At 48.1% G+C, this 12,084-nt stretch overlaps 1 protein-coding gene across 1 annotated transcript in view; it reads left to right on the forward strand.

The window, feature by feature from the left end:
* The window catches only part of LOC146788633 (putative cation-transporting ATPase 13A4), a 235,098-nt gene that overhangs the window by 137,022 nt on the left and 85,992 nt on the right, over positions 1–12,084 (forward strand). Inside the window, exons 19-22 of the mRNA XM_085635818.1 lie at positions 366–532; positions 1,302–1,421; positions 5,237–5,316; positions 7,883–7,925. Of these exons, the coding sequence (XP_085491944.1) occupies positions 366–532; positions 1,302–1,421; positions 5,237–5,316; positions 7,883–7,925 (410 nt within the window). The remainder of the gene's footprint in view (positions 1–365; positions 533–1,301; positions 1,422–5,236; positions 5,317–7,882; positions 7,926–12,084) is intronic.

Genomic DNA, 12,084 nt, shown 5'->3' on the forward strand with positions numbered 1-12,084 from the left:
GTAAATTGTGTGAATATTATCTAATGTGCTTTGGTATAATACAAAGGCTATTTTTATATATAACCTTGTGTGGAGTTTCTTTTGTGGTGGGCCTAGGGTGTTGTTGCTGTGTGCGCACGCAAACGCTTTACACATTGCCTCCGGGATAAGCCGGACTGCTCGTGCCAAGCTACCAAGGGGGTGAGCAGGGGTTATCTTTGGAGTGTAACTCCCCAGCCCTGACTAGAGTGGTGGTTTCTGCCTGGCTTTGGCGCAAGTCCTAGCCAACCAGAAATCACATTTCTAACAGCTGTTGACCCCAATTGACCTTTAGAGCTTGACCCCACAGTGTTGTTGATACCCTATGGATGTGATTATTCACCCAGGTGACAACATTCAGACAGCAACCACCGTTGCAAGGAAGTGCGGCATGATCCCTAAGCTCAGTCGAGTGATACTCGTTGAAGCGCACGCCCCGGATGAATCCACCCCTGCGTCGGTTTCCTGGCAGCCAATAGAATTCCCTGAGGAAGCTGAAGAGGAGGACACAACTGTAAGTAGCATCTGGCTATTGTGAAAATGGAGGCTATGGTACTTTGGAAAGCATCCCTCACTTACTCACTCACTCACTCTCATATTCAGTCCTTGTTCAATACAAACTCACTAGCTCACTTCTGCATACCACACATTCAATATTTTGAAATCTCACTTGTTCACTCAATACTCACATGCTCACACCTCACTCACCTGCTCACTGACTAATTGCCTCGCTCATTCACATATTCACCCCTCTTTCAGTACTCATTCACTAGCTCACTCCTTCTGCCTTGTACAGATTCAGTAACTTGCAATCTCATTCACTCAACACTCACGGGCTCACACCTCACTTACCTGCCCACTGACTCATTGACTCACTCATTCACCCCTCTCTCAATTCTCACTGACTAGCTCACTCCTTCTGCCTCCCACACATTCAATAATTTGCAGTCTTCCTTGTTCACTCAACAGTCACAAGCTCACACCGTACAGTCTTGCTCACTCACTCACTCATTCACATTATCGCCCCCTGAGTCAGCTAGCCACCTAATCATCCATTTATTCAACACTTACTAGATCACTTAAACTAGCATTCATTCAGTACTTCAGTCTCTCATCCCCCTCGCACTCAACACTCACTCACTTAGGCACTTCCTTCTTCTCAATAATTCACTCACTCATTTAGAAAAAATCCACATTATCTCACTTACTCCTTCATACACATATTCAAGCACTCATTCACCTTTATATACCCATTTGTTAACGTCTGCTGTGCTTTCTTGTAGGAAAACCAGATTAAAGCGGATGACAGCTACGTGGTTCATGATGAAAACGACTACCATTTCGCCATGAGTGGCAAAACCTACACAAACTTAGAGAAATACTTCTCCAGCCTGCTGCCAAAGGTAAGTGTAAAGACAAGCAGTGTGTAGAAAGTAACTCCACATAGCTCCAGTTTGCTCCCGAATTAGAAGTCCAGCTGGTCCTTTAACATTACAACAGATGTTTGCTCGTGTACTGATGTTGCCCGGTTAACTTTATGATCCCCAATTCCAAAGTGCGGAAATCAGAATGAGGTAAGTCCCTACTTGGTACATATCACACCAAGAGCGTCCAGTGGTGTCAGGACTTCTCTGGTGTGGTATCCCCTGTCCCTTAGCGTGCATCTTGGAATGAGGTTCAAGCACCTTCTGAGCTCCCAATCTTATGCTGCGCATGAAATCCAATTCCCACTTAGGGCCTCATTTCTAATATTTTGGTGTAGGACATCACCACAAGCCTTCCTGCTGTGCTGCCCTACGGCAAAAGAAACCGGATACAGCGTATTCTTGTCCTTTCACCCTGCGCTAGTGCACAATTGCCTGCCGTGTGCCAACACAGCCACTGTCTGCGTTGTGGGAATTATTGTTTTTGTACACCTTCCTGCATAGAAACAATCAATGGAGGCAATTTCCTCCTTCTATGTGTGCTGCTGAAAGCAGCACACATAGAAAGAGGAAAAAAACGAGGGGAAGTTAGGTAATTTCTCCTAGTTGTGTCTCCCTTACTCCTCCCATGGAAAGAAGTAGGCTTTTGACACAGTCCCAGGTTTACAGCTTTGTTGTAACTCTGGGAATGTGTCAAAATGCCATGGGTGATTCGCCCATGGAATGCCCCCCCCAATGAAGTGTGAAGCAACGCAGCGACTTGTGCCATGCAGGGTTTGCCATTTGTGTGCCAGCACAGTGGGAAAGGACAGGAATGTGCCATACTCCTGCCCTTTTCTTTCGCCATAGGCCAGTGCAGCAGGAAAACCTGTGGCACTGCCCTATGGCAAATATTGTATATGAGGCCCCAAGTGTCTCTCCCTGTGGTAGATGTCGACCGCTTAGTGACTTCCTGTGTGGTTGAATCAATCTTCTATTTCCTCCCCTGTGAGGTATCAATCTCTCGTCGCTCCCTGCTATGCTGGATGTCTGCTTCCTTTAATTATTTATTTATATAGCACCTGAATCGTCCCCCGAAGGGCTATCTCTGCGCTTCGAACAGGCGACGTGGACGTGGGGCTACTACAGCAAAATCAGAGGCTGAAAAGGCTGGTCTTAAGCTGCTTTCTGAACTGTAGGTGATCGGGGCATAGTCTCAAGTGCAGAGGGAGCTCATTCCAATAGCGGGGGCCAAGGTGCGAGAGGGCCTTCCCCCCTAATCTGGCCTTCCTGACTCGGGAAACCACAGGTAGAGACTCAGATCCCGAGCGAAGAGACCTGGAAGGCAAATAAGGAGTACGTTTCTCCAAAAGATAGGTGGGACCGAGATTGAATAACGCTTTATGGATAGTAAAGCAGACTTTGAACTTTACCCGTTGGCGTATTGGAAACCAGTGAAGCTGACAGGGGAGAAGGCGGGAGGCTGTCTTGGGAGGGAAATTGAGGGCCAGTCGCGCCGTCTTGTTCGGGACTACTTGCAGTCTGCTGAGAGAAGCCTCACTAGCAGAGACCAGCTGACCATTGCAGTAGTCCAGGCAGCTTAATATAAGTGCCTGAGTCAGAGTCTTCCGAGTGGAATCGGGGAGCAGGGGATGAACTCGATGGAGTAAACCCAATGTATGGAAGCAGGAGCCAGCTGTCTGAGCAGCATGCTCCTTCAGAGTAAGGGCTTGATCCAGACGGATGCCTAGATTCTTGACGAGGGATTTAGGGGCAGGGGAGCACAAAGATCGGCCGGCCACTATTCCGGAGTCCATAAAAGGGGAGCATCCCTAAAGAGAAGAATCTCCGTTTTCCCCACATTACACTGGAGGAGATTGCTCTTCATCCAGTGCGAAATAGCTCTCATGCCAGAGGAGTAAATTTATCGAAAGGAAAAAGCAGCTGTGTATCGTCGGCATAGAAGATGGGGTTGAATCCATGCATCCTCAGGAGATTGGCCAAGGGAGAAACATAGATGTTAAACAATGTGGGGCTCAGACATGAGCCTTGAGGCACTCCCTTGGACAATTCCATGCGTGCCGAACGATAAGGGCCAAGATTGATGGTCTGGGACCGAGCAGATAAAAAGCTTGTCATCCACTGGAGAGCAGAATCTCTTAGTCCAATCTCCTTCAACCTCCTGAGCAGTATCTGATGTGAAATTGTGTTGAATGCGGCAGATAGGTCCAACAGCACCAGAATCAAAGAATGGCCCCTGTCTAGGTTCATCCTGATGTTGTCTGTGACCGCTAGCGGAGCTGATTCTGTGCTGTATTTGTGTCTAAAGCCTGACTGGGAAGGGTATAAACTATCAGTGTGTTTGACATGGTTGGAGAGATGTTTATTAATATGTTTCTCTAACAGTTGGCTCAGGAAAGGAAGAAGCGAGAAGGGGCGGAGATTGGAAAAATCCATCAAAGGGACTTGGTGTTCTTACGTATAGGCATAACCTGTGCTGCTTTTTATTCAGATGGAACATGACCCTCTCTCAGTGAGAGATTGAGGAAATATTCAATAGAAGGAGACAGTTGGCAGGCCAGGGAGGTAATGACTTTGGCCGGGATGGTATTGAGGGGCAAGCCTGATTTTACCGTGCAAAGCAGTGTTTCTACATCTGCCAAGGTCACCGGAGGGAAGCTCTCTAACAACTGGGAGGATTCCTGTTCTGGCTGATCAGATGTCATTATGGCCAGAGGCTGGCTTCCTGAGGGGACAATATTTTCGTAAATGACCTCTATTTTCTGTTAGAAATAGTGTGCAATGTCATTACAGAGCGTTTGTGTGGGGACCTCTAAATTCTCGCAGGCCATGGGGTTGGTGAAGGATTGGAGAATACGTTATAAGATTTTAGGAGCATTGCCAGCCTGGGCTAATTGAGATGAAATATGGGCTTTAAGAGCAGCTTTTATATTTTTATGGTAGCCAGACAGGGTGACCAAAAACCAATCTTTATCCCCCTCATCATGGGTATTGCGCCAGCGTCGTTCGTATTTCCTACAGAGTTGTTTCTGAGCTCAGAGTTGAGGAGAAAACCAGGTGACTGGAGCATCCGGTTAAGTAGAGGGGGTTGGACTACTAGAACGCCAACCTCCTTCGCACCGGAAGTGGATCTAGACTCCCTCCACACAAACGAACTAGCCTCATGGTGGACCGGGGAGAAATGGCCTTAAACAATGTTGACAAGGTGAGCAGTAAATCGAACATAAGATTCAGATTAAAATATGATTTAAAAGTTCAATACAAAGTTATGTGCAAAATCGCTAAATGGACCCCCTGAGCAGCTAAAAACAGCAATAAGCCTCTTTACCAGTGCGTGCCCCTGCTATGGTGGATGTCTGCTTCCTGCTATGGTGGATGTCTGCTCCCTGCTATGGTGGATGTCTGCTTCCTGCTATGCTGGGTGTCTGCTTCCTACTATGGTGGATGTCTGCTTCCTACTATGGTGGGTGTCTGCTTCCTGCTATGGTGGATGTCTGCTTCCTGCTATGGTGGATGTCTGCTTCCTACTATGGTGGATGTATGCTTCCTGCTATGCTGGGTGTCTGCTTCCTACTATGGTGGATGTCTGCTTCCTGCTATGTTGGGTGTCTGCTTCCTGCTATGGTGGGTGTCTGCTTCCTGCTACGGTGGGTGCCTGCTTCCTGCTATAGTGAGTGTCTGCTTCCTGCTATGGTGGGAGTCTGCTTCTTGCTATGGCGGGTGTCTGCAATCAAAACCCCTCTCACAAAGTCTGTCTCTTGCTATCTCTGATAAGGCCTTCCATCTCTTTGCAGTTACTGATGAATGGGACCGTGTACGCCAGAATGTCTCCGGGGCAGAAGTCGACCATCATCGAGGAATACCGCAAACTGGAGTAGGTTCATTCTCGGAAGCCGGGCATTATTCTCTTTTATGTGCAGGTTTTTGTCTTTTGTTTTGAATCCGGGTTGCACGCCTCGCTTGTGTGAGTGCTCGATCCGGGGTACATGCCTCACTTGTGTGATTGCTCGATCCGGGGTACATGCCTCGCTTGTGTGAGTGCTCGAATCCAGGGTACATGTCTCGCTTGTGAGAGTACTCGAATCCGGGGAACACATCTGGCTTGTGTGAGTGCTTGAATCCGGGGTATACATCTCACTTGTGTGAGTGCTCGAAAGCTGTCACGTGTCTCCTGCTGAACCAATGCTTGTTTACTAGGATCTTGAAAGGATACAAGTTCGACATACCGGAAGTCGCTCTACCTCCGTCCTGCGATTGGGGGCCTGCATAGACTGCCCCTAAAAGCACTGAGCATCACACGGTTTATAAAGCATTTGGTGCACTTTTGTTGGACATTAATTTACTGGGGAATTATGATAATCTAGCACTTTACGGTGTCTGTAAATACAGTGCTTAAAACACCAATCCATTTTGAAGGCGCACTAATTCATCACCCTCTCCGCACTAATCGAGCAAATTGTAATCCTGTAATCGCAATAGATCAAAATAGTATCACTAGTATATGTGCATTGGGTGACGAGAAGGCACAAGTGAAAGGGTGACGTAGAAAGACACATAGAGAGCTTTAGATGGTCCTGTTGTAGTGGCAGAATCAATAACACAAGTAGATGGCCCCTACCAGACCAGGATCACCTGGGTGCGCGCTTTCACAACAGCCAAGGAAGTGATCTCAGTAAGCTTTCAAACACACTCTTGCACTGCATGAAGAGGACATGGAGTCTGTGGTCAGTATGAGCGCTCACTCTTGCTGCGTACTAAGAAGACATGGAACCTGTGGTCAGAATGAGTGTTCACTCTTGCTGTGCATGAAGAGTACATGGAGCCAGTGGTCAGTATGAGCGCTCACTCTTGCTGCGTACTAAGAAGACATGGAACCTGTGGTCAGAATGAGCGTTTACTCTTGCCATGCATGAAGAGGACATGGAACCTGTGGTCAGTGCGAGTGCTTGGGGATTGAACCGGAAGAAAATAGTCAAGGGCGGTACCTGTGGCCCGGAAGAAGTTGGGAGGCGTGATGGCACCAGAAGTGTAAGGTCACACGGTCAGGTTGGAATCAGGCGCTTACCCGGAAGGAAATGCATGGTGTTACCTACCGGAAGTGAAAGGTCACCCAGTCGGGTTGGAAGCAGATGCTTACCCGGAAGCAAAGGTGGTTGCACCGGAAGTGAAAAGGTCACCCTGTCGGGTTGGAAGCAGAAGCTTACCCGGAATGGAATGTGTTGGGCACCAGAAGTGGGAGTCACCCAGTCGGGTTGGAAGCAGATGCTTACCCGGAATGAAACGTGTGGTTGCACCGGAAGTGAAAGGTCATCCGGTGGGGAAGTGAATGAGGGCCGGCACTGAATGTAGGGCACAGTGCTTCTGGCTATGGTACAGAGGTCACAGGCTTTCAAATAAATTGAAGTAATGCATGTGGAAGGATCACTTGTAAGTTTAAACTGCCTAATGAACTGCGGCCTCAATTCTGCCATAACGTGAAATTGGTGAGGTCTAAGTTTGTGGGATCCGGGTGGGGCGACCAGGTGGGGGTTACCTTCACTAAGGGGCTTGGTGTGGCAGGCATCTTGAATGTGTATCAGTCAGGGGTTCAGTGTGGCAGACATCTTGAACGTACACCTGTCAGGGGCTTGGTTCTGGCAGACATCTTGAATGTACATCAGTCAGGGGCTTGGTGTGGCAGACATATTGAGTGTACATCAGTCGTGGACTTGGTGTTGCAGACATCTTTAATGTACATCAGTCAGGGGCTTGGTGCTGCAGACATTGTTAATGTACATCAGTCAGGGGCTTGGTGCAGCAGACATCATCTTGAATGTACATCAGTCAGGGACTTGGTGTTGCAGACATCTTGAGTGTACATCAGTCAGGGGCTTGGTGCGTCAGACATCTTGAATGTACATCTGTCAGGAGCTTGGTGTGGCAGACATCTTGAATGTACATCAGTCAGGGGCTTGGTGTGGAACACATCTTGCATTTACAACAGTTAGGAGCTTGGTGTGGCAGACATCTTGAATGTTCTTCTGTCAGGAGCTTGGTGTAGCCGACATCTTGAATGTACATCAGTCAGGCTATTTGTGAGGCAGACATCTTGAATTTACAACAGTTAGGAGCTTGGTGTGGCAGACATCTTGAATGTACATCAGTCAGTGGGTTGTTGTGGCAGACATCTTGAATGTACATCAGTCAGGGACTTGGCGTGGCAGAAATCTTGAATGTACATCAGTCAGTGGCTTGGTGTGGCAGACATCTTGAATGTACACCAGTCAGGGGCTTGGTGTGGCAGACATCTTGAATGTACAGTCGTCAGGGGCTTAGTGGGGCAGATATCTTGAATGTACAGTAGTCAGGGGCTTGGTGTTGCAGACATCTTGAATATACATCAGTCCGGTGGAAGGGGGCTGGTACTAATATATGTCTCTCTCTCCAATATTCCTTTCTAGTTACTATGTGGGGATGTGCGGAGATGGAGCTAATGACTGTGCCGTAAGTAATTCAACTACTAGTAATGGTAACAAAAAGCAGTAATATGTGTTTATCCAGACATTGCTAAGCTACAAAATGCACTCTGGGGTGAAGCAGAGTTACAAAAGTGCTCTGCAAGCGGCTGAATTTTTTTAAACAAAAAAAACTCTTCGGTTTTTATGGAGCCGGCAGATACATTCATTAGCGATAGTTAGCGCGCAGCAGGAGCACGCGAAGAATGTAAACAAAACATTCTTGGACTTCTTTTAAAATTGCTCCCAAAATTTATTTTTTGCATCTTTAAATATTAACCTTTGAAAAATGCTATGTTCTGGGCGAAACTCGTGGGCTAAAAGTGATAACCCCTATTTGAGATACATTCCAAAAATAAATATCGAAGGAATTTAAGGAGGTGACTGATCTCTAGATAACTGGCGAAAATATTTCTTCTGGAAAGCTTTATCTTTTTTGTTTTATGAAAAATTTAATCTATAATTAAATATGGAGCGTAGACTGAATGATGCTTACTGTTTGCTTCTGACGTCATACTCCTTGATTGACAGTAGCCTCTGACCCCGTTCCGTCATGGCATGTGCCGATTGAATGGAGGGCTGTTTGGGGCCATCACTGCTTCCGATCTATTACCGGAAGCTTTAGTTCAGCGCTCTAGTTGATTTCGTGCCTTCCTCTATTTAGTCAGGCGAAGGGCGCGGGCGCCTGATCATCGCCGGAAGCCAGGACCCCTGCCTCGTTTACCCCTTGCTTCTGCTGGTTTCAGGAATGTTTGTTGTATCTATATCTGTAGGCACACTCTTTATTCTTGAGGAGATATGAGATCTATTCAATATACCAGCAAAGAACTAAAAGACCTAAATTCTTCTTCAATAGAATTTACTGGCGTATGGTAAACTGATTTATCTAGGGTCCCGGAAATCAGGCGCGCACCTTATCCTACTGGTTGAACGGATCCTTATTATTTGCTTGGGTCCAAATCAGCCCAGTGCGTCCCCCAGACAACTCAGTGCAATTTATTTTAATGCACACTCCATATCTAAACATCCTATAGAGATATGGAGCCTCTTAGACCAAATAGATCCTGACATATGTTTTGTTACGGAGACCTGGCTACAGGAGCATGCCTCTCCAGATGTACATGTTGCCTTCCCTTCACAATATAAAATCATTCGAATAGACAGGAAAGAGACTAGAGGGGGAGGCTTATTAATTGCCAATAAGCATGGTCTAACTATCACTGTTTTGGAAAGTCTTATACATAGCCATAAAGAAATATGTATTTTTAATATCATCGGCCTTTCCAATGGTTCCTGGAGAGGGGCATTAATTTACCGACCACCAGGTATAAAAGGAGACTTTTCAGATCAGCTATTAGAAATTATTGCGCCTCATGCTTTAGCTTCAGATAATTTACTCCTGATTGGAGATTTTAACCACGATGCAGAAATGCTATCCAATTCCGACACCGATAAATTCATCTCTAATATGAGTACTCTTGGTCTTGTGCAGTTGATTGTAGGCCCCACACACTGCGCAGGCCACACGTTGGATCTTCTATTTACTAATGCACTTGGAATGACTGTGGAATCCCCCGCGCCGCTATTATGGACTGATCATTACTTACTGAGATTCGCTATTCCTACTATCTCTTTTAATACCATTTTGGAACGCGAATTCGTATTGCGCAGACCATGGCACAAAGTAACTCCGTCCCTTTTTTCAAAAAACTTTTCTCTAGATCCCATAGATCCAGAAGCAAGTGTAAATCATGCGGCACTACAACTTAATAAAACAATTTTGGCTGCATTAGATAAAATTGCCTCTTTGAGTAATGCTAAGTTTAAGACGAGAACTGCTCCATGGTTCACTGATCAGTTAAAAACTACTAAGAGTTTATGCAGAATTGCTGAAAGAAAATGGCGTAAAAGTAAAAATCCAGTAGATCGTGAAAGCTATAAGAAACGGCATCATGGTTACATGAATGAAATAAAATGGGCAAAAAAATCTTTCCTGATTGACCAGATAAATAAGGCAGAAAATTGCTCAAGGGAACTTTATTATATTTTAAAAGAATTCACTATCCCTATTAATCAGCCTACAGTGCCTGTCTCTCAAAACTGGACTTACTCCTTATCATTATTTTTTGAGGAAAAAATTACAAATATTCATCGGTCTTTTTTACCCTCACACAACTGTATCTATCCCGTAGAACTGTCCCGTCCTTTATCTGACCCTCCCTGCATTCTAAATGAGTTTGTAAAATGTGACCATAAGTCTGTAACCTTGGTGATGCAGAAGATAAAGTTGGGCTCCCCCGCAGATCCCATCCCTTCCAAAGTTTTCCCTATCATTGCTCCAATAGTTTTAGATAGGCTGATCTATCTATTTAATAAGTCTCTCTTGGAAGCCGATTTTCCTAATATTCGGAAGGCAGCCAAAATAAGGCCGATCTTAAAGAAACTGACGGCTGATCCAAAACTACTTCTAAACTTTCGGCCCATCTCTTTACTCCCTTATTTTGGAAAAATGTTGGAGTCTCTTTGTTGGACTTGGCCCTTTTCCCGGATTTTTTTCGCTTTTATGGGAAACCACATGTTGTATAAATGCAAATATTGAATGCTGTGCGATGGTGTACGCAGACTGAGTTTCCCCATTTTAAACATGTAACTTTTAAAATGGATGCCATGGCTGTGTGGTTGTGCCGTCTGATTGAGCTGGGTTAACAGTCTAGTTGTTATTTCCCAGCAACCCCAGCTTTTGGAGGGAAGCCTGGCACCCAGGGTGCTCTACCCCTCCCCCTAGGCCAGTTAGAACCAGTTTCCCCAGACGTTTCTAGAAGCTTCTGGCACTGTCTGGTAGGTGGGGTGAGGGGCGTATAAAGGGCGGAGCTGGGCTGCCATGTGCTCAGTCAGAGGGTGGACCTGAGAGAGAGGGGGCCTGCTGCCAGTGGTTACCGCCACGTGGGCCTGTGTGCTGGGCCCTGAGCTTACCTGCACCCCTCTGATGTCCACAGGGCAAGGGAGAGTCATAGTTGGGGCGACGCTGTCCTGGGGGGAACCTACGCAGGAGACTTAGGCGGTAGGGCTTAATCAGGGACTCATACCATTGGGAGTGACAGGGCTTAGGTGCTGCCTTCCAAGCTGAGTGAGGAACACTGGACTAGCCCACTGATCTGGCCCGGCAGGAGGGGAACCCAGGGACGGCCTGCCGAGACTGACTAATCATTTGCTGGCCTGAGCTGAGAGGAAAAGGGAAGTGCCTGTCCCCTGCAGCGCCGTACTGCCCAGGTGCTACCAGCACATGGCCAGTGAAGAGGGAGGAACACTATCGCTGGTCCCTGGAGCTTTTAGTGCCCTCCAGCGCCTCGTGAGTGCTTGATGCTAATGGGCTGGACCTGAAGGCGCTGGGTGGGTAGCGCTGAGAAGTGGAGGACTGCTGCTGTGTGCTTTAGCGTCAGAGGGAGTCTACCCCTCACTGCAGGACAGAAGATTGCCCAAAATCGCCGCCGTGGCCCGAGGCGCCAAGCGCACCAGGAGCAGGTGCTCACCCCGCTTTATGTCTGAAATCAAGCGGGTGCCCACCCCGCGTGATTGCCGTGCTTCACGACTGCCCGGAATCACTGCCGCCGCCCGGGGTGCGCACGAGGAGCGGGCCGCCGCTCTGCCTGCGGCGACTCGGAAGGGGAAGGAGTGACTCGAGAGCCAGGCGGGAGCCTACCCCGTGCTGGCGTCTCCCCCAAGACTCGACGGAGACGTCGCTCCGTGGTGAGGGGCTTCTCCGGAGACGGAGGAGAGCCCCGAGTGCTGCCGGAGTCCGGGCGGGGCTCTCGCATGTGAGGAGAGCCCCGCGTAGAAGTCCAGGGTCCCAGGAGGGGGCCCGGGTGAAGGACGAAGAAGCTGCCGCCGAAGACGTCTGCAGCCTTGCAGAGGCGGCCTCGAAGTCCCTGGTCCCAGGAGGGGGCCCGGGTGAAACCAGGAACCTGGAGGCAGCGGAAGTGCTGTTGAGTGTCAGCGGGGCTCCCGTGGTGCAGGGAGAGCCCCGCGAGCCGTGCCTGAAAGTCCCGAGTCCCAGGAGGGGGCTCGGGGGAATCGCGGTGGTGTGCTGACGTTGGCGGGGCTCCCCGTGAGCAGAAGAGAGCCCCGCGTGAAGCCCGCGCCGCCCGGAG

This window comes from Triturus cristatus, chromosome 11 (genome assembly GCF_964204655.1).
Source record: "Triturus cristatus chromosome 11, aTriCri1.1, whole genome shotgun sequence".
Lineage (NCBI taxonomy): Eukaryota > Metazoa > Chordata > Amphibia > Caudata > Salamandridae > Triturus > Triturus cristatus.